This window comes from Symphalangus syndactylus, chromosome 1, assembly GCF_028878055.3.
Source record: "Symphalangus syndactylus isolate Jambi chromosome 1, NHGRI_mSymSyn1-v2.1_pri, whole genome shotgun sequence".
NCBI classification, from domain to species: domain Eukaryota; kingdom Metazoa; phylum Chordata; class Mammalia; order Primates; family Hylobatidae; genus Symphalangus; species Symphalangus syndactylus.
Genome location: NC_072423.2, coordinates 127,960,624 through 127,984,260, shown reverse-complemented (window position 1 = coordinate 127,984,260; position 23,637 = coordinate 127,960,624). Strand labels below are relative to the sequence as shown.

At 41.8% G+C, this 23,637-nt stretch overlaps 1 protein-coding gene and 1 pseudogene across 3 annotated transcripts in view; one reads left to right on the top strand and one right to left on the bottom strand.

The window, feature by feature from the left end:
* GLB1 (galactosidase beta 1) overlaps positions 1-23,637 on the bottom strand; it is a 126,636-nt gene that overhangs the window by 39,426 nt on the left and 63,573 nt on the right. For all 3 annotated transcript variants that reach the window (XM_055284677.2, XM_063612620.1, XM_055284679.2), the window contains 3 exons: positions 23,383-23,504; positions 23,258-23,298; positions 17,233-17,345 (listed from right to left, as the gene is read on the bottom strand). In XM_055284677.2, the coding sequence (XP_055140652.2) occupies positions 17,233-17,345; positions 23,258-23,298; positions 23,383-23,504 (276 nt within the window). The remainder of the gene's footprint in view (positions 1-17,232; positions 17,346-23,257; positions 23,299-23,382; positions 23,505-23,637) is intronic.
* LOC129485469 (protein SEC13 homolog) lies at positions 5,505-6,547 on the top strand (annotated as a pseudogene).

Below are 23,637 nucleotides of genomic sequence, written 5' to 3'. Positions count from 1 at the left end.
AAAAAAGTCCCTAGTGAATGTGGAACAGAGTTACACTTTTTTTGGACCACAATTCCCAAAACAAAACAAAACAACCCCTGAAGCCAGCACAAAACCTTTTCTCTTCCAGTTTCCCTCCTAGATCCTCCCCTTATGCATACATATAACATAAACTTAAGAGATAATTTTGTAATTTGCTACTGCCACTTACTAAAAGTACTTTTGACGTGGTTATATATTGAAAACAATTCTACTTATTGCATATTATAGCGTTTTGTGTGGATATGACAGAATTTACATAATCCTCCTTCCTACATTAGGGGTTGAATTATTTCCAATTTTGATATCATAAATATCAAAATATATTAAGTTGCAACAAACAACTTCATGTCTATAGCATTATCCTTCTTTTAAATTTTTATTTTTTAAAAGTAACGCTCTGAGTGTGGGGTGACTAGGTCAAAGGATATGAGTATTTTATAAGACTTAAAATAGCGTATACCCACATTTTCACCAAGTATCCATACACTGCAACCTCCACCTCCCAGGTTCCAGCGATCCTCCTGCCTCAGCCTCCCGAGTAGCTGGGATTACAGGCATGAGCCACCACGCCTGGCTAATTTTTTGTAATTTTAGTAGAAACGGGTTTTCTCCATGTTGGTCAGGCTACTCTCAATCTCCCGACCTCAGGTGATCCACCCGCCTCGGCCTAATTGCTGGGATTACAGGCATGAGCCACTGCGCCTGGTCGTCATTTACCCAATTTTCTATGTAGATCTTGATATTCTGATCAGTGATATTAGCTCATTATAATATAGATATTAAGCTTTCATCTGTCTATCCCATTTACTATAATTTTCTAACTTTTCATTTTAATATTGATGATTTTCATTGATACTAGTTTGATTATCATATAGCAAAATCCTTATCTTTACCTTAGCTAATTAATGTTTCAGAAAAGAAATGAACAAATATACCAAAATGCTATACTTCTAAACCATTATTTTTCCATAATAATTTATGCTTTAATCATACTTTTCAGAGCAATCAGAAACGTTGCTTCTTATACTTAACTGGACAAATTCAACACAGGAAGCTGCTCTTTTCCCTGAGGAATCCACTAGATTCAATGGTGACCAGCTTTTCCTTCACCAAGACCTCTAACGTTTTCATACATTCATCCAACAAACTCTTTTCAAGAAAGTACTTTGTGTCAGGTCCTGTGCTTGGTACTGGACTTATAAACAGCTCCTATTCCAGAGAGTGAGAAATGTGTATAAATCAGTTATATTAACACACCACAAAAAGTAGTATTTTCAATAGTAAAGACATGGAATCAACCTAAATGACAATCAATGGTAGACTGGATAAAGAAAATGTGGCATGTATACACCATGGAATACTATGCAGCCATAAAAAAGAAACAAGATCATGTCCTTTGCAGCAACATGGTTGGAGCTGGAGGCCATTATCCTAAGCAAACTAATGCAGGAACAGAAAACCAAATACTGCACATTCTCACTTATAAGTGGGAGCTAAATGATGAGAACACATGGACACAAAGAGGGAACAGACATCAGGGCCTACTTGAGGGTGGTAGGTAGGAGGAGGCAGAGGATCAAAGAATGACCTATCAGGAACTATGCTTATTACCTGGGTGACAAAATAATCTGTATACCAAACCCCTGTGACACACAGTTTACCTACACAACAATCTTTCACATGTACCCATGAACCTAAAAGTTAAGAAAAAAAAAAAGTAATGTTTAAAAGATTTCTACAACATAAGTGATAGAAAACAAAATGTGACTAACTTAGCTGACAAGTGGGTCAAAGAAGACTCTGCAGATAAGGTAACTGAGGTGTGTCTTCATTTCCAGGTGAATAAAGGCAGAGGGTGCAGAGACCAGGAGGTATAAACAGTGCTGTTTCATTCATGGAATTGTATATAGCGCTAACTTAAGGCCAGGGAGTCACATCTAAGAAGGGAGGATTGAAACATGAGGCTGGAAAAATATAGGGGCCAAGTCATGGAAGGTATCCTGACCACATCAGTGTTTTAGATACTACACTTGATCTTAGCCAAAAGACTGAGAAGCGATCACATCAGTGTTTTAGAGAAATCACTCTGGAAGAGGGACTAGAAAAGCCAACTCTACAGGAAACGAAGAGACCAGTACTACAAGACAGCAGGTGACACTTTAAAAGACTATTTAACAGTTGCTAAGTAATATTCCCTTTTTCATCTGTAACCATCAGACATAAAACACTGGTTTTCACCAGCACTATACATCAGCAAGAGACAGCTGTGTCTGTGTATCAAGCCAATGTCATTCCAGTCATAAACAGAGCAGGATGATCAATCAGCCAGTGTAGACAAATCCTGGATCAAATTTCAAACTTCATTAAGCTTTTGAAGTACAGAAAAATCACTGTGGCTGTTCTCCCATCCCCTCTTCACCACTCAGCCCAGTTACTACCTTTGGGAATCCCAGAATCCACTCCAATTATCAAGGTCCTCACTATCACTTGATTAATTTCTACAGTGACCCATTTCCAAAAAAATCAGCAGAACTCTTAAATTGATGGAATCCCTATAAAGAAGAGAAATAAAACTCTTAAAATGGGTCTTAAGTTGATTTGACAGCATACAAAAATAAACTCACCACTGCCCCTCTCAGGAATCAGTAGGGAAGAGGAGGTCGCTGCCCTATATTTTTATGGTTCATCCTCGAGGTCAAAGTGTTAACCATGTTTGGTTGAGTTTTACCCACACCAAAGCAAATACCTTTTAAAATGCAAATGTCATGAGCTTTGCCATGCCTTGAAGATTCATATGAAGACAGCCGCCTGGGGGCCTTCACCACTGAGCACAGGCTTATGCAGCCTGCTGGGAGATTATCCCCAGGAGTCCATGTCAGTGAAATATATTGCCCATCACCACCTAATGTGCTCTTGAAATGGCTTAAAGTGGAGACATATTCCACTTTTTGAGTCTTTGATGAAGGAAGGAGGCAGGTAGAGCTATATATAGGGGATATTTACCATCCAATTTCCTTTACTTGATGCAAGCAAATATTTTGAAGATCATTTAACAAATCAGCTAATGGAATGCCTACAAAGTCTCATAAGAAAGAGCCCACTGGCTGGGTGTGGCGGCTCACACCTGTAATCCCAGCACTTTGGGAGGCCGAGGCAGGTGGATCACTTGAGGTCAGGAGTTTGAGACCAGCCTGGCCAACATGGTGAAACTCCATCTCTACTAAAAACACAAAAATTAGCCATGTGCATTGGTGTGCGCTTGTAATCCCAGCTACTCGGGAGGCTGAGGCAAGAGAATCACTTGGACCAGGGAGGTGGAAGTTGCCTGGGTGACAGAGCAAGGCTCTGTCTCAAAAAAAAAAAAAAAAAATTATATATATATATCTCCACTAAATCTTGTAATTTCTCTTTCAAACCAGAAATATCAAAAAAAGAGGGAAAATATGACATGCTAAGCTGCAATCTATCATAAGCGATTGAATTACATTCATTTCTTTTTTTGTTTTGTTTTTGAGACACAGTTTTGCTCTTGTCACCCAGGCTGGAGTGCAACTGCGTGATCTCGGCTCACTGCAACCTCCACCTCCTAGGTTCAAGCGATTCTCCTGCCTCAGCCGCCAGAGTAGCTGGGACTACAGGCATGCGCCACCATGCCCGCCTAATTTTTTTATTTTTAGTAGAGACAGAGTTTCACCATGTTGGCCAGGCTGGTCTCGAACTCCTGACCTCAGGTGATCCACCCACCTCGGCATCCCAAAGTGCTGGGATTACCCGCATGAGCCACTGAGCCTGGCAGTTTCTAAAGACTCTGTCTCCTTTGTGGGTTCTCTTACTCTGCCCAGTCGTTAAAGCTTAGGATCCCCTGGGTTTGTCTTTTGCTTGGCCCATCGCTCTCCTCAGACAGCTCCCCATGTGCAGTCTCAGCCTATCCCTGGACTTCGGGTTCCATTTGCACTGATGGCCCCAGAATCTGCGCCAGCCTTTCAGACTTCTCCCTGGAGTGTCTTACTATTAAGTGTTGGTGCTTATGGAGAAATATCTCTACCTGGATGTTCCCGGAAATACTGAGCTGAACAAGCCCAGAATTGAACTTGCTTCCCCTGTCCCTGCCAGGGCCTCCTCTGCAATCCTCTATCTCAGATGCCGATCCCAGTACCCACCTAGTTATCTAACTAAGGTTTTAACCTGGACAAATCAACAACTCCTCATTCTTTCTCACACCTGTGTTCAGTCAATCACCAAATCCTATCAATTTTACCTCCTGAACACTTTTCTTTCCTAATTTAAATTTTTAAATTTTCTTGTAGAGACGGAGTCTCACTATGTTGCCCAAGCTGGCCTTGATTTCCTGGCCTCAAGCGAACCTCCCACCTTGGCCTCCCAAAGTGCTGGGATTACAGGCAAGAGCTACTGTGCCCAGCCCTAAATGTTTTTCAAATTGATTGCTTCCTCTCCACTCCCTGATGCCCCTGCCGTCATCTCATTCCTAGGCTACCGTGGCAGCTGCATCCAGAAGTGCCCCAACAGAAGAATCCCACCAGCATGTTCAGTGTCATATGTTTTTGTAAAACTTGCAAAAGTAATATAATTTGACCATAACAAGCTAAGATCCTTGTCTCTTTCTGTTCCAGCTTCAATGTGTCAAATGTCCTCTTCCTTTGGGAGGTTTTACAGGTTGCTATAGGCATTTTGGGGACCCAACTAAAAATCAGTTAAAGTAGGGATTTACTTTACATGGGTACAGCAGGATATATTGATATGATTCCTGGTTACTACCATGGGTAGGTAAGTTATGATTAATGAATCATCCCTCCACCCAATGTGCTGACTCACTTAGCATCATAGTGCAATACAATCATGCCTGAAGGCACCCAGCCCCGGAAGTACATGGGTTGTGGAGAAGCAAGGTTTGAAATGTATGGGGCCAGAACCTGTCTGTGAAAATTTCTTCCAAAAATTACAGCTCATATGTGAACGAACTGGAGAGATAATTCCCCAATTTTGATTACAATCTTAAACATTTATATAATATTATCAGTAACAAAATGTGAAGCTTTTCTGTTTTTCTAAACTATCAATACTAAACAAATTTCAATCAGCCAGGCTAAAAAGAAAGATTTCTATTCTCTCTAGAGGAAAAGATTACAAACATTGTGGCCATCTGAAGAGGCAAACATTGTTGCTAAAAAAGATGGTAATAGGCTAGGCGGGGTGGCTCATGCCTGTAATCCCAACACTTTGGGAGGCCCAGGCAGGTGGATCACTTGAGGTCAAGAGTTCGAGACCAGCCTGGTCAACATGGTGAAACCCCGTCTCTACCAAAAATACAAAATTAGCTAGGTGTGGTGGCACGCACCTGTAATCCCAGTCACTCAGGAGGCTGAGGCAGGAGAATCTGCTTGAACCTGGGAGGCAGAGGTTGCAGTGAGCCAAGATCGTGCCACTGCACTCCAGCCTGGGTGACAGAGCGAGACTGTCCCCCACCCCCCAAAAAAAAAAGCTGGTAAGGAATGGGGAGGCACCACCAGGAGCTGCCACGTCCCTAGGGGAGTCACGCTGCAATCATGGTGTCAGTAATTAACATTGTGGATACCTCCCATAAGGATATGATTCATGATGCCCAGATGGACTACTATGGCACCCGCCTGGCAACCTGCTCATCAGAAAAATCTGTCAAAATCTTCAAAGTGCACAACAGAGGGCAGATCCTCATTGCCAACCTCAGAAGTCATGATAGTCCTATGTGGCAAGTGGCCTGGGCTCACCCCACATATGGCAATATCCTGGCATTGTGCTCCTATGATTAGAAAGTCATTATCTGGAAAGAGGAAAACGGCACCTGGGAGAAGACCCACCACTCCTCAGGATATGACTCCTCGGTGAACTCTGTGTGCTAGGCCCCCCATGACTACGGCCTGATCCTGGCCTGTGGGAGCTCAGATGGGGCCATCTTCCTGTTGACTTATACAGGGGAAGGCCAATGGGAAGTGAAGAAGATCAACAACGGTCACACTATTGGCTGCAATGCTGTCAGCTGGGCCCCTGCTGTTGTACCTAGAAGCCTCATAGACCAGCTGTTCAGGCAGAAACCCAATTACGTCAAGAAGTTTGCATCAGGCGGCTGTGACAACCTCTTCAAGGATGGCCAGTGGAAGGAGGAGCAGAAGCTGGAAGCACACAGTGACTGGGTTTGAGATGTGGCCTGGGCCCCCTCCATCAGCCTGCCCACCAGCACCATCGCCAGCTGCTCCTGGGATGGTCGTGTGTTCATTTGGACCTGTGATGATGCCTTGGGAAATACATGGTCTCCCAAATTGCTGCACAAGTTCAATGATATCATGTAGCATGTGGGCAGGTCCATCACAGCCAACATATCAGCCATTTCTGGTGGAGACAATAAGGTGACCCTGAGGAAGCAGTCGGTTAATGGGCAGTGGGTGTGTATCAGTGATGTCAACAAGGGCCAGGGCTCTGTGTCAGCTTCAGTCATAGAGGGCCAGCATAACGAGCAGTGACAAGACAGGCAGAGCCTCCCACTTGCCAGCTCCAGGACTGCCCCTTCCAGGGCCAACTGACCAAGCAAATGTGAAGAGCTCCCAACTCCAAGAAGATTCTTTTCCTAGGGGTAGTTACAAATGCAACCACAGATTGATCATCTAATATGCCTTAACATGATCAGAGATGGTTTGTAATCTACTGTCCAGCTGAAAACATTCATTTTATGAGGCAGAAACTACAAATGATGTTCAAATCTATTATTTTAAAATATTTTTAGCCATTTTTATGTAACTTTGGGTTCAGGCATTATTTGGGAGGTTTTGTCTCCAAAGTCACTAAATAAAGTCATATTGCTTATTAAAAAGGTAAGGAATCAAGAATGGTAGAGGTTTCAAGCAGTTAATAAAACCAAATGATGTTTTTAAAAAAATGTTGTAGGCTGGGCGCAGTTGCCCATGCCTGTAATGCCAGCACTCTGGGAGGCCAAGGTGGGAGGATTGCTTGAGGTCAGGAGTTTGAGAGCAGCCTGGGCAACATAGGGAGACTCCATCACTACAAAAAAATTAAAAATTAGCCAGGTGTGGTGGTGCACACCTGTAGTCCTAACTGCTCAGGAGGCTGAGGCAGAAGGACCGCTTGAGTCCAGGGGTTTGAAGCTGCAGTGAGCTATGATTGCACCACTGCACTCCACCCTGGGCAACAGAACAAGACACTGTCTCAAAAAAAAAGGTGATATTTGTGATTATTTTAATTATTTAATCTTTTTGTTATAGACTGAACATTTGTGTCCTCCCAAAACTCATATGTTGAAATTCTAACTCTTAAGGTGATGGTATTATGTGGTAAGGACTTTGAGATGGGGTTAGTGCCTTAAATGAGATCCCAGAGAGCTCTTTAGCCACCTTTTTGTAATTCAGGATACAATTAGAAGTCAGTGCTCTGCAGTGTGGAAGAGGGCCCTCACCAGAACCTAACCATGCTGGCATTTTCACCCTCAGAACCATCGGTACCACCCAGTCTATGGTACTTTGTTATTGCAGCTCAAACTGACTAAGACACTTGGAATTTGTAATGATTTCTTGATTCATTCTAACTACACATTCCTTTTTGTTGCCTCATCCAATAGTCATTTTGAAATGCGTAGCCGATTATATCATTTTCTTCTTTAAACTACTTCAAAGGCACCATTACCTATAATTGGTGAATACACCTTAACTTGGTGTATTCAATAGCATTTATTTTCTTGGTGAAGTAGAAGACAGTGTCACCTGTACATTAGGATAAAGTGTAAGGGTGATGGTTTATACTAGACAGTGAGAAATGACAAAGGGCAAAAAGAGAACTACAGATCATGAAAGATCCAAATCAGATTGGAAGTAAGATCCCTTCCCGGCCAGTCAATACTGAAGTTTAAAATTCTTCTGCCTGGTTCTGGTTCCAGAGTGTGACAGTCAGAATGGTCCCGGCAGTGGTTCATAGAGCAGGGCCTCTTAAACAGCCACATACAGAGGGATTGAGGGTGATGGTGTAAGATTATCCCAGCCATCAATCAGAAGAGCAAGGGAAGGTCAAGAAAAGTATGTGGAGTTTCAGGGATAGGGGATGGCAGGAAGAAGTAGCTAGAAGTATGAGAGAATAAAAATGTGCTGTTATGATGAGGCCAAATGTAAAGTGATATTTTATGCAATAAAGCGTATGTAAATATGTGTTTTAAAACTTGATTTGATTTTTTCCACATTAAGAAAGTTCACTATTTCAGAAAGAAAATAATTCTAAAAATAAGCCTACCAGCAACTCCACTTCTAGGTATGTCCCTAGAGGAATGACAAGCAGAGACTTATCCATATTGACACTTGTACTCTGATGTTCAGTGCAGCATTATTCAAATAGCCAAAAGATGGAAACAACTGAAATGGTCATCACCAGATGAACAAAATGAATCGATAATTAAAATATCATATATGCATACAGTGGAATATTAAGCCATAAAAAGGAATGAAATTCTGACACGTTACAACATGAACCTTGAAAACATTGTGCTAAGTGAAATAAGCCAGATACAAAAGGACCAATATTTTATGATGCCACTTAAATGAAATATCTAGAATAGGCAAATTCACAGAGACAGAAAGTAGACTAGGAGCTACCAGAAGCTGAGGAGAGGATGACTGGGGAGCTATTGCTTCATGGTTACAGAGTTTCTGTCTGGAAGGAAGAAAAAGTTTTGAAAATAGATAATGGTGATGGCTGTATAACATTGTGAATATAACTAATGGCACTGAATTTACATTTAAATATGGTTAAAATGGCAAATTTTGTTTTATATACATTTTACCACAATTTAATTTTTTTTTTGAGACAGAGTCTCACTCTGTCGCCCAGGCTGGAGTGCAGTGGTGTGATCTCGGATCACTGCAACCTCTGACTCCCATATTCAAGTGATTCTCCTGCCCCAGTCTTCCAAGTAGCTGGAATTACAGGTGTGCGCCACCATGCCAGGCTAATTTTTGTATTTTTAGTGGAGATGGGATTTCACCATGTTGACCAGGCTGGTCTTGAACTCCTGACCTTAGGTGATCTGCCTGCCTCGGCCTCCCAAAGTGCTGGGATTACAGGCATGAGCCACCATGCCTGGCCTAAAAAATTAATAATATACCAAAAAACACTGAACGGTGTACTTTGAATGGGAGAAATGTACGTGAATTATACCTCAACAAGTCTGTTTAGAAAATAAATAAACCTGAAGTGGATTGTGAAATGAAGCAATAGTCTATAAAAGAAACAAGTCCACAGGCATTATAATCAAATCAAGTAAATCAGTAGTCCTGGCTGATAGAAGACACCCAAACTAAACATGGAACAGTAACTCTTATCTAGAAAAAACTACAGTGCTCATGTCACACTCTCTGTAACAGGATACCCTTTGGGTCTGGACACCACATAAAAACTAATAGAATGGCAGAGTAATACTTCCTTCTTGATTTTCTTGGGAGCAACTGAGCAATGGTGATTACTGCAGCTACTAAAGGGAACTGTCAACAGAGGCTTTGAGCATAAGTGGGCACAAGTTTCCAGAGGAATATTTAACTCTAGTTTGAAATTTTACAATGACATAAGTGAAGAAAAACAGTAATAAAAATAACTGCTATGGATTATTCTCTGAGAAGACATGCTAACCGTATTGCACAGATGTGGAAAGAGGGTGCCTTGCCCACTGAGTACTGGAGTCAACACTCAAGTTTTGTTCTGTCTCTCTCCAAAGCTTCTCCAACCTGTGACTCTACCTCTAACACAATACTGGGCAACTCCTCAAAAAAAAAAAAAAATGGCTCAGATTGGTGAGAGAGGTAACAAATTGCATATCTGCCATATCTTTAAAACTTGCTTAAAGGTGATTTCATTGTATTTGGAGAAACTCTGGAGTAAGAGGGATGCTTAAAGAGAAAATTCAAATTTATCTCTTCTGTGAGCCCCTCCAACACAGGACCATGGTAGACTTATCACTCACCTCTAGCATTTAACACAGAAACTGCAAGACTGGTGTTGAATGTTTGTATAATGATTAAGTGGATGATCGACAGATCTCAGAAAAATAATTTGTGAAAGGTTTTCCCTGTGCTCTGAAGGTTAACACCTTTGTGGATAGCAAATTCTGGAGAATCTCTTAGGGAGTGAGTAAATCTCTGAAACTAGGTCTTTGTTGACAAATCTTCCTGTAGAAAACATCTAGAACGATTGTACAAGATGTTTTAAAATATCTGTTTGAAGGCATCAGAAAGCTACCAAAGCAGAAAGGAATTAAGTGATTATAATTCCAAAAAAATGGAAAACGCCATGATGCCAGTCTGATATTTGTCACTAGTTTTCCCATCAAGGTATTTGTCAATTCACAAAGGCCAACCGAGAGGCTAGAAGCCGAACACAACTTCTGGGAGTCTTCTAGGGCTGAGAAGATAAAAATTGGACTTCAGAGATCATAATGGAGAAAGAACCCTGGTAAACACTTCAAGCTCTCAGTTGAGACCCCTAAGAAAGTGAACCAGAAGTGGACCAACCCTCAAGAAGACAGAAGCCCACTTTCAAATTAGCTTAATCCCTGATTGCATGAAGATGATCTCTCTCTACTCTAACTGCCTGGTAGAAGTAAAAGTAAATCTCTTTTGGAGGAAAAAACATATATAACCCAAATTATCTCTTTCTTTTTTGTTTTATTGACCTCTGGATGAGAAAAAACCCAACAGATAGGAGACAACACTGTCTGATCAAAAACAAATAGAAAAAAAAGCCAGGGCCGGGCGTAGTGGCTCACACCTCTAAGCCCAGCACTTTGGGAGGCCGAAGTGGGCAGATCATGATGTCAGGAGTCTGAGACCAGCCTGACCAACATGGTGAAACCCCATCTCTACTAAAAATACAAAAATTAGCCAGGCGTGGTGGTGCACACCTGTAATCCCAGCTACTCAGGAAGGTGAGGCAGGAGAATCACTTAAACCCGGGAGGCGGAGTTTGCAGTGAGCTGAGATCGCGCCACTGCATTCCAGCCTGGGCAAAAGAGTGAGACTCTGTCTCAAAAAAAAAAAAAAAAAAAGCAAAAAAAAAGCCATTGAAACAGACCCACAAGACTTCACGGTATTAGAATAATCTGAAAAAAGCTTAAAATAATGCTGATAAACATACAACAAAACAAGATGAGGAATTTCAGCAGAGAACTGGAAACAATTTTTAAAATCTAATGGAAGCTCTAGAACTGAAAAATGCAATCATTGAAATTGAGTCTATAATATGGGTTTCACCCAGACAGTTGAAAAGAGGATTAATAAACTAGAAGATAGGTCAGAATAAAATCTAAACTAAAATATGTTGGGGGGAAGGATAGAAACAATGGAAGCGCTTAGGAGATACACAGAACACAGGAAAAAAACGTCTAACACACATATCACTGGTGTTCTGAAAGGCAAGGTAGGAGAATGAAGTAAACATAACACTGGATGAGATAATAGCCAAGAATGTTCTAAAATCCATAAAAGAAATAATGCCATAGATTTAGGAAGTTCAAACACCCTCAAACAAGATGTAGATAAAGAAAACTATGCATAGGCATACCATAGGAGAATTCCTAAAAATCAAAGATGAAAAGGAAATCTTAAAAGCACTAGAGAAAAAGAGACCTATACCATCAAAGGAAAACCAGTGACAGGCGATTTTTCAAAAGAAATGATGGAGGTCATACATACAAATAAGGAATGGTATTTTGAAAATGCTGATTCTTAAAATTGCAAAAACTGATAGAAATAAAAAATAGCCCTAGGAGTAGCTTAGACATAACATCTCTCTAAGCCGTTCCTAGATCCTTTACCCTCGGAAACTGTGATATAATAAATATTTGTTATGTTGAGCTACTAGGTTTAGGGGTACTTTGTTACATGTCAATAGGTAGGGAGAAAACAAATCTCCTTTGAAAATTCATATTCACAATCAGCCCTCTGATATATTTGTAGCTAAAATTCACACTGCTTCTGTAGTACAAAAAAATCCCTCAATTAAAGATTTTAATTTAAGGTGTAATGTTCCCTGGTACCTGCCAGAAGCAAATGCGAATTCTCTCTGGAAGAACCCACGTTCACCCCAAATCTCAAATAATTCCTAAAGATAAAAGTTCCATGAGTGAGCCCAGGAGTTGAATACCAGCCTAGGCAACATAGTGAGACACTGGCTCTACAAAAAAAATAAAAAATAAACTAGCTAGGCATGGTGGCACATGCCTGTAGTCCCAGCTCCTCAGGAGGCTGTGGCAGGAGAATCACTTGAGCCCGGGAGGTTGAGGTTGCAGTGAGCCATGATTGCACCACTGCACTCCAGCCTGGGCGACAGAGTGAAACCCTATCTCTAAGAACAACGACAACAACAACAACAACAACAAAAAGTTCCAAGAAATTAAGCTCAGTCAAAATCACAACACACACACAGAAACAAGGCATCATAAACAAGAGGTCACAGAAACAACAAAAAGCAGAATGAGACACGGAAAGACTCTGCATACTGAAATGATCAAAAAGAGATATATAACAGAAGTATCTCTAGTATGTTTAAAGAAATAAAAGAAGAACATGTATACATAAGGAAAAAGCAAGAGAATTTAAAAATGGCTGAGTAAAATTCGAACTGCCAATGTGAACTTATAGAATGAAAAATATAATTTAATAATTCAATGGAAAGGTTTTAATCTTAGAATTTATAGCTGCAAAAGAGAAAACAACAGTTGAAGAACATATTTGAAGACAATCAGAATGCTGCACAGAGAAAAAGAGATTACGAGCCATGGAGGCTAGAATCAGAAGGTCTAACAAATTATCTAATAGAAGCAAATATTTGAAGACATAATGGCATAAACTTTTTAGGACTAGTGAAAAAAGATACCAAGCCACAAGTTCCAAAACTACCAAGTGGGATAAACGAAAAGAAAGTCACACTTAGATTCATCACAGAGAAACTATACGGCATCAAATATAAAGAGAAAATCTCAGAAGCTGTCCGAGAGGAAAGATAGATTATCTTCAAGAGAGTGACAGAGTACAGTAAACTGACTTCTCAGCAGCAACAATAGAAGCCCGAAGTCAGTATGCTGAGAGAAAACTTATCAGTCTAGAAAAACTACAATTTGAGGCCGGGCATGGTGGCTCACACCTGTAATCCCAGCACTTCGGGAGGCTGAGGCAGGTGGATCATCTGAGGTCAGAAGTTCAAGACCAGCCTGGTCAATATGGTGAAACCCCATCTCTACTAAAAATACAAAAATTAGCCAGGTGTGGTGATGCATGCCTGTAATCCCAGCTGCTTGGGAGGCTGAGGCAAGAGAATCGCTTGAAGCTGGGAGGCAGAGGCTGCAGTGAGCCAAGATCTCACCACTGCATTCATTCTGGGCAACAGAGTGAGACCCTGTCTTAAAAAAAAAAAAAAAAAAAAGAAGAAGAAGAAAAGAAAAACTGCATTTTGAAAATGAGGGTGAAAAAAATTTTCAGACAAAGAAGAATTAACGTAACTTGCTCACTAAATGAAATTCTAAAGAATATACTTCAGGCAGAAGAAGCAATAAAAGATAAAGAAAAGTGTGGTCCTGGGACAAAGGTACCAGACCTTTGTCTCAAACTGTGCATTCATATATCCACTGCCTACTTTACATCTCCACTAGGACATATACTAGACAAGTCTAACTTTGCACAGTCAAAACTGAACTCCTGATCTTCCCCCAACATAAATGGTAACTCCATCCTTCAAGTTGCATTTAAAACACTTTAGAGTCATCCGACTCTCCTTTCTTTCGTACTCCCCATCTGAAAATTATATTAGCACTAGTTTCATAATATATTCTGAAACTGCCTAGTTCCTACTACCTTCATAAACCACAATCACCTCTCACTGAGATGGCTGCAAAAACCTTCTAACTGGTCTTCCTACTCTACCCTTGCCGCACCTCCCAGGGTCTAATCTCAACACAGCAGCTGGAATCTGCTTTAACAGAATGCTTTAACAATGGCTCTACTCAACTCCTCAATGGATTCCCATTACATTCAGAGTAAAAGCCAAAGTCTTACGATGGCCTGTAGTGCTCCATGTGATCAGTTCCCCATCTATCTCCTTGACCTCATCTCCTACTTCTTTTTTTTTTTTTTTTTTTTTTAAGACCGAGTCTCGCTTTGTCGCCCAGGCTGGAGTGCAGTGGCTCAATCTCGGCTCACTGCAAGCTCCACCTCCCGGGTTCACACCATTCTTCTGCTTCAGCCTCCGGAGTAGCTGGGACTACAGACGCCCGCCACCATTCCCGGCTAATTTTTTGTATTTTTAGTAGAGACAGGGTTTCACCATGTTAGCCAGGATGGTCTCGATCTCCTGACCTCGTGATCCGCCCACCTCGGCCTCCCAGAGTGCTTGGATTACAGGCGTGAGCCACCATGCACAGCCTCTCCTACTTCTTACCACTTCATTTACTGGGCTCCAGCCACACTGGCCTCCTTGCTAGTCTTTAAAAATGCCATATACCTTCCCAAGTTCTCACTGGCTGCATTCTGCCTGGAATGCTCTTGTCCAGACGGAGATATCCCACATGGCTCTCTCACCACCTTAAAATTTTTGTTTGAGCTCCACCTTTTCAGGAAAGCCTACATACACCAAGCAGCTAAAACTGCACCTGGCGCATGCAGAGTACTTGATGAATATTTGTTAAATCATTTGCAAATAAATGAACAAATAAATGTGGGTCAAGTGAAATACTATCTGAAGCCATTATAGTAATGCCCCATGGGTTTTATTTTTTAAGGAGAGAACTAAAATACATGAAAACTAAACCCAGAGAATTAAAATACATGACAATAATAACATACAAATCAAGAGGTCTGTACTTGGAGTTACAGTAAGTTAAAGAGGGATGCAATATGGAGAAAGTAAATATATTCATTAATTTTAAACTATTACAAGACAGCCAGACACAGGAGTGTATATTGTAGGAACTTGCTGCCTAAAAACAAGCAAAACGAATCTCTGGTGACAGAGATGAGCTCAGACAGCCGTGAGCTCAGGAATGGGTATCTGTGTCAATGACTAGAGAGGGACATTAGAGGGGCTTCCGGGGAGCTGTGTGTTGGTCACAGGGCTGCGCTCCCGTTGTCTAAATTCAATGAGCTGTGTACTACGAGTTGTTCTTTTCTGGGGGTATATATGTCACACTTAAATGGTAACCACTAAAAAAATTAGAATGCAGTGAATAACTTCCAAAGTAGAAGAGGGGGGAAAGAAATAAGAGGAAAAAGCAAAACAAAACAAAAAACCTCAATCTAAAAGAAAGCAATAAAGGGAAAGAAAAAGCCAAAAAGGTAAACGAATAGAAATTATAAAATAAGATAACTGAAATTAATCTATGTATATCAAGAAGTACAATGAATGAGAATGTATAAATATATCAGTTAAAAGACAAGAAATTTCAAACTAGATATTTTAAAAATTCAATTATATCCTATTTATAAGGGACACATGTAAAGAGAACAAAGGATATAAAAAGGATGAAATTAAAGCATTGGGAAAGATACCTCAGAAAAATACCAAGCAAAAGTATGCAGGTAAATGGTGTTAATGAATAACAGACCAAAAAAAAAAAAAAAAAAAAAGGCTTCTAGGCAAAAAGCCTTATTAGAAATAGAGGGTTATATAATCCCTTTACTATTAAGTACTGAAGGATTTAATTCTCAATTTGCCCACCTAATAACATAACCTCAGAATTGGCAGAGCTACAAGGGGAAATACATGAGGACAACTCTCACTAAATAGTAGACTGAACTGACAAAAAATTAGGAAGCCAATCAAAGATATCAATGGCACCATTAATAAACTTAATCTGATGAACATGTATGTAGAATATAGTCAACAACTGTAAAATATACTTTCTTTTTATGCACACATTGACCATTAATATTGGTGTATGTCAGGCTCTAAGACTAGGCTCAGCAGCTTTCAAGGGATTGGTATCACACAGATTATATTCTCTAACCAGAACGCAAAAAGGCTAGAAATAAAAAAAACAGCAAAGTACTTATTTCCAGTAATTTAAAAAACACATATCAATGGTGAAGAGAAATCAAAATAGACATGTTTAGAAGCAAACAGTAAGAAATAGATTGCACACCAAAACTTACGAGATAAAGCCACAGCAGTACTTGAAGGAAATTTATAACCTTAAATATTTATATTAGAAAAGAAGAAAGGTTGCATTAAAAAGCTAAGCTTCAAATAAAGGAAGGAAATAATAAAGATAGGAACAGAAAGCTTCAAAACAGAACAAACATACAAGGGACAGCTTGGGAGACATTACTATAAATTCTGTGGAGATTAAACCCATAATAAAGGAATAACATAAGCAACATTTTAATAATACATTTGAAAATTTAGATGAAATGGACAAATTATAAGTGTGGTAAGTCTAGATTGTATTTTTTATATTTAAAAAAATTTGTAATATTCATTTTAACACACGCTTAAAATTAAGACGATATCATACTTAAAACAAAAAAAAAACCATACCATTTATAGGCAGAAAATCTTTGTTTTTTTAACTTCAAAACTCAGGTGACTGAGCATAAAAACTGTGGGTTTTTTCTTTTAACCCACAGCAGAGACAGGAAACCCCACCTAGGTGCATTAGGTGCCTCAAAAGGTTACAACGCTAGCAGGACTAAGCAGTTCAGGTGCAGTCCAGAAACAGCAATCACTTGCTCCAAATAGAAAAATGAAGCTTCACTGACAGCTGACATCTGCACCATTCTTCACAGTATCTGAAGATTTTTTTTTCCTATGTACATCAGCTATTTAAGTAGACACACATTTTCTTACATTTAAGATAAATAATAGTTAACGGCTACCATTTATTAGACATATATGTGTCAGGAAACGTCCAGGATGGCTTACATACGTTCTTTTCAATCTTTACAACACAACCAGATGCTGTAATCCCAGTTTTACAAATTAACAATCAGTAGACTGATTTGCTCGTAGACTCACTCTTAACCATGTGGGTACAAGATGCAAACCCAAGTCTAGCTGATGCCTCCCTTCATCCATCCTTTTAAACAGGAGGGCTCCAGGCAGGAAGTTGTCCACAGAGCCACAGTGAGTTCAAAAGAGGCTCTGTCCAAGATCAGCCCACCACAGCTCATACAAAGCACCCACCTTCTGGATAATGTTTCGCAGAGCAAAATACTTCTCAGTGAGGTCCCCAGCCTCACTCAGTGGGGCATCATAGTCGTAGCTGGTGGGCTGTGCTGCATAGGGTGAGTTGGCCCCTAGAAGACAAAAATGTGCCACTAGTTATTACTGATGGCCCAGCTCTGGGACAAGTTCTTTGGGATCCATGAGCTCAGCACTGTAGAGAGAGAAAACTAGAAGACTCATTAAAACCAGTTGTTGGGAGACACAGATGTGACCCTCAGGATGCAAGGTTTAGAGGAAGGAATTTCTTTCTACAGGTAGCACTTACCAGGCACCTTAGAGTTTACCAAGCACTCTTTCCATCCACTCTCTACAGAAGCTCAGAGCTGTGATTCTAACAGGTATCACCCCCACTGGACAAGCAGGGAATCTGAAGCTCCCCACAAAAATCTGCTAACACCTCACAAGCAGTAATGTCAGGGCTTATGATATGACCCCCATCTCTGACCGTTATTCCTGTCAACTCTGAACTTTTTCATGTCCTCAAGCTGTGGCTGAGAAAAGCTCAGTGGTGAAGACACAGATGACTAGGCCATGGATCAGCAGAAAACCCGGGGCTTATTAAACCAAACACAGCGGGAGACGACGGCAGACCCACATCAGCCACAGAGGTTCAAACGTAATCCGAGGGCCTTTGTTGCATCTACAAAGACTGTCGATGGGGCTGTGGTGCACCTCTTGGATCCCCCTTTAGAACCAGGGCACTCACTCATTCTCCCAGCGGCTAGGGCTGTTGTCTGCAGACATTTCTCAGATGTGTCTATCTCTGGGTGCTGGCCTGTGCTGAGCTGCCTCACCCAAGGTTACAACCCTCAGGGATAGCCCACATCCAACAACTGACCAATGTGCCTCGAACAGCCAACCCAGCTGCAGAGCTCCCTCTAAGATTGGTTGAGGCCACTTCTGAAGCTGCATCATAGCCCCACTTCTCCCTCTCTCTCTTACAGGCATTGCTCCAGAGAGCACAACCAATAAGCTTTCTGCCAGGTAATCTCAGAGTCTGTTTCCCTGGGAATTTGACCTACAACAAAGACCAATGGATAGTGCCAATACTGAGTATACAAAAGGACTAGAAAAACAAATGCCCCTGCAGTTACTGTGCAAGGGGTGGGGTCTAGACCAGAGGATCCTGACATTGTCAGGGATGATGCTCACAGGTATGAGGTTGTCTGCAACATTAGGTGGTACTTCAAAAACTTACCCATGCTTAAGTGTCACATGGAGAGCTTGTTAAAACAGATTCCTAAGCCCTATCCCAGAGATTCTAATTCAGCAGGTCTGGAGTGGGGCCTGAAACTGCATTTCTAACAGGCGTCCAGGTGACGCTGATGCTGCCATCCATAGACCAGCAAGGCTTTGTGCCTTCCTCCTCTACTTCAGAGAGCATATTGCAATGCAAGTGTGTGAGAATGAAGTTATTTTAGGAATAGTCTTTTGTCCAACCTCATTTGTATATCAATGAGGCACAAAACATGATAGTTTACCTAGGATTAGTAATAAATTCCTTGGACGCAGCTCACCAATGATGGAGCCACCTTGGGTGACCTACTGGTGGTGGAGGTGACAGATGAGCAAGGCTGAGGATCAGATCAAGCAGGTCAGCTCCAAAGACTTTTTCATTAGTTCTCTGCACAGAATCTAAACTTTGAAAGATCTGGACCACTCAACCAACTAAATTGATCTAGTCATACCATTTCCCCCATTTCTTATTAATCAGAGACAACTCACAGCCAACAGGTCTGCCTGCCTTAAGGGATTCATAGGTTAAAACACATCCCTTCCTGTGAGACACAAAGAAAAAAAAAAAACCCACATCCGTTGCTGCAAGGAACTCACCTTCTTTGTGGCCCTCCTCTGCTTCTAATGTGGTAGTCACCCATGCTGTGCTGTGTTTCTTATTTGTTATGTCTCTCTCCACACTACACTGCACGCACCTCAGGGGCAGAGACTGTGCCTCACTTGCCCTTGAGTCCTTAGCTGGAGCCCAGCATGGAGGGGGTTGCCAGGTTGAGTTGGGAAAGTGTGACCTCTAGAAGCACACTTTACAGGCTGAGGGAGCCCAGGCTGGGAAGTTGTCCAGTGGGTTTAAGGATGGACTGGAAGACTAATTCTTTGTTCTAGTTCTACTGGCAGAATCTTACTTTGGGTGTTTTTAGACCACCATAGGGCAGCATCGCAGAGAAATGGTGCAGATTCAAGCCTCCTCTGGCCACGTAAGAGGGTGTGAGATGGGAAGGCGAAAGAAATGGTGAGACTTTGCATTCATCAACATTCCACATTGTATGAGAAGCACAGGAGTGCCTCGACCCTGTAGGCAGCCATCACACAGCTGTGGACACACACAGGTGTGGAGGAAGGAGACACACACCTGCACAGGCAGGTGCATGTTCCTGTGGGTGGGATGAGCAGTGAACTCCCCACTCCGGATGCTTTTCTCTCCCTGCTCTCCTCTAGGAAGCTGGCCTGAAGAACAGCTGCTAAGTACAGACTGGCCTTCTCTCACTTCCTCAAAGAGACAGTGCAAAAAGGCAGCTTCAGGGAGGCTTGGCAGAACACAGTGGGGTGGGTGTGGGGGCTGGCTCAGGGGCTCCAGGGTGCAAAGGGTGATCCAAAGGGCGGTGACTCTGGCTCACCACCACCTGAATTCCAGTCCAAGCTCCACCCTTTGCCAGCTGAACAGAAAACGTGTGGACTTTTTTTGTATTCAGCTATTCTTATCTGTAAAGTGGTGTTGACAATCTCTAATTAAGACGAGGCTAATATGCAGGCTAAATAAGGCAACAGAGGAAGAAAGGGGAATTCTATGGATTATGGCAGAGGGAGGGGCAGGAGAGAGGATTAAGGACAATGTTTATGTTCTGACAGTTTCTATAATGTCCAATTTTTTTCTAAGATGAATGTGTTATTTTAAGTATAACAGTAAGATTTTTAAAAAATTGTGTCATGAACCATAAAGTTCCAAAAACGATGCATTGGATGACTGGTCTCGATCCCATCAACGGCAGCTAGGGGGAATCCCCATCTACTCAGTAAAAAAGGCACCCACCGGGTCTTGACTGTTTCTCATAAGACGAACACACAGGGATGATCTAAAATATCAATGACCAACCTTGGCACACTATTATCTTTTCTTTTTTTAAAATTTAATTTAAGTTCCGGGATATATGTGCAGGACATGTAGGTTTGTTACATAGGTAAACGTGTGCCATGGTGGTCTGCCACACCTGTCAACTGGTCATTTAGGTATTTATTTTATTTTTGAGACAAAGTCTCGCCCTGTCACCCAGGCTGGAGTGCAATGGTGCGATCTCAGCTCACTGCAACCTCCGCCACCCGGGTTCAAGTGATTCTTCTGCCTCAGCCTCCAGAGTAGCTGGGATTACAGGTGAGCACCACCATAACCGGCTAATTTTTTGTATCTTTAGTAGAGACAAGGTTTCGCCATGTTGGCCAGGCTGGTCTCAAACTCCTGACCTCGTGATCCACGCACCTCAGCCTCCCAAAGTGCTGGGATTACAGGCGTGAGCCACCGCGCACAGCCTGGTCACCTAGGTATTAAGCCCCACATGCATAAGCTATATTCATCCTGATGCTCTCCCTCCCCTCACTCACCCCGGTCACCTAGGTATTAAGCCCCACATGCATAAGCTATATTCATCCTGATGCTCTCCCTCCCCTCACCCACCCCAGACAGGCCCCGGGCACACTATTATCTTATACGCAGTGAGATTTGAGTTTTGTAATATCTTCACTTCTTGGCTCTACTAATAGCATTAAAATTGATAATGCTTGTAAGCAATGTCTTCTCCTAGCCCATCTCAGGCGGCAAAAAAGATAGCAGTTCAAAGGAGAAACTTCATTAAGAGCTGACAGTATCCAATTTCAGATCCTGAGAGATTTAGGCCCAAACTAGGCCTTCAAAACTCAGCAGCTGGGCATCCTCCATGATTCAGAGAGAAAAATGCAAATAAAGAGACAGGTAGGGAATGAAGCTTAGCAAAAAGCCAGTACAGCATCATTTGTCTTTGCAAAAAAACAACAAAAATCAAAGACATTACAGAAAAAGTTTGTCATAATTTTTCCTACACAAAAAAATATAGAAATGTAAAGTGGTGTGGCCTTTTTGGGAAACACTATGGCAGTTCCTGAAACTCTAAACATACAGTTACCATATGACGTGGCTGTTCCACTTCTTGGTATACACTCAAAGGAACTGAAACAGGAATTCAAACAAATCCTTGTACATCAATGTTCAAAGCAACACTATAACCAAAATGTGGAAATAACCCAAATGTCCATCAACCAATGAATGGATAAATAAAATACTGTACATCCACACAAGGGAATACCATTCAGCAATAAAAAGGAATGAAGCACTGGTACGTGCAACAACGTGGACGAGCGTTGAACACATTGGGCTAAATGAAAGAAGTCATACAGGTGTATATATGTGGTTCATTTATACGAAATGTTCAGAATCAGCAAACCCACAGGGACAGAAAGTATATTATTTCCAGGGGCTGGGAGGAGGGAGAGTGTGGAATGAATGCTAATGGGTATGGAGTTTCTTTTTGGGGTGACAAAATGTTTCTGAATTAGATAATGGTAATGGTTACAAAACTTTGTGAATACAGTAAATACCACTGCATCATATACTTAAAAATTGTAAATTTTATGGTTTGTGAATTATACCTCAACAAAACAAATGTTAAAAGAAAGACACCACAGTAGAATATTTGAAAAAATAAGCTACAGTTATAGACTGTGACTGAAGCCTGCCCAACTAGCCTGGTTTAAAACAGTAAGGCTTCTACGCCGGGCGCGGTGGCTCACACTTGTAATCCCAGCACTTTGGGAGGCCGAGGCGGGCGGATCACGAGGTCAGGAGATCGAGACCACGGTGAAACCCCGTTTCTACTAAAAAAAAATACAAAAAATTAGCTGGGTGTGGTGGCGGGCGCCTGTAGTCCCAGCTACTCGGAGAGGCTGAGGCAGGAGAATGGCGTGAACCAGGGAGGCGGAGCTTGCAGTGAGCTGAGATTGTGCCACTGCACTCCAGCCTGGGTGACAGAGCGAGACTCCATCTCAAAAAAATAAATAAATAAAAATAAATAAATAAATAAATAAATAAAACAGTAAGGCTTCTAAATGCTCACATTTATTTCCCATAAAAATTATTTTGTCCAGGTGCAGTGGCTCATGCCTGTAATCCCAGAACTTTGGGAGGCCGAAGCGGGTGGAACACGAAGTCAGGAGATCGAGACCACCCTGGCTAACATGGTGAAACCCCGTCTCTACTAAAAATACAAAAACAAAAATTAGCTGGGTGTGGTGGCGGGTGCCTGTAGTCCCAGCTACACTGGAGGCTGGGGCAGGAGAATGATGTGAACCCGGGAGGCAGAGCTTGCAGTGAGCCAAGATTTGCACCACTGCACTCCAGCCTGGGTGACAGAGGGAGACTCCGTCTCAAAAAAAAAAAAAAAAAAGTAAGAAATATTATTTTTTAAAATTACATCGGTAATCCCTATATGTTAAAAAATTTAGGGCCAGGCATGGTGGCTCACGCCTGTAATCCTAGCATTTTGGGAGGCCAAAGTGGGTGGATCACTTGAGGTCAGGAGTTCAAGACCAGCCTGGACAACATGGTAAAACCCCGTCTCTACTAAAAATGCAAAAACTTAGCCAGGCGTGGTGGTGCACGCCTGTAATCCCATAATCCCAGCTGAGGCAGGAGGCTGAGGCAGGAGGATCCCTTGAACCTGGGAGGTGGAGGCTGCAGTGAGTTGAGATTGTGCCACTGCACTCCAGCCTGGGTGACAGAGCGAGACTGTCTCCAAAAAAAGAAAAAAGAAAAAGGAAAAAAAAGAAAATTTCAGAGAGGATAAACAAAAAAAGAAAATAAAATTGTCTGTGGGCACACCCCTCCCCAAATTAATCAACAGAAACATTCTAGCATAAGTTTCTACAGATGTTAAAGTGCTCTTACCATTCCAATAGGCAAAATTGGTCCCACCTATAAACATGTACCTACAAGGAAACAAAAGAACATGGTACTTCACTGTGAGCCCACAGCTACTGAGGGCACCCTCCCCTCAGGCAATGAACACTCACAAGTTCACACTCGCCCCACGGGCAAGTATATCATAGAGGGAGGAAGCCACTGCTTCGGTCTTGATTGTGGAGTGAGGTTGGCCCCAGTGGTCTAGCCAGCCAGTATAGAATTCAGAATTGATCTAAAACAAAAAAGAACGTAGCTCTTAGGATAGACTTATGACCTTCCAATGCCAGGGCTTCCCTGCAATGCCCCATCTATGACAGGTGTGAAGGGGGTTGACATGCACTGCTTAACCCAGAGCCACCCCCCAG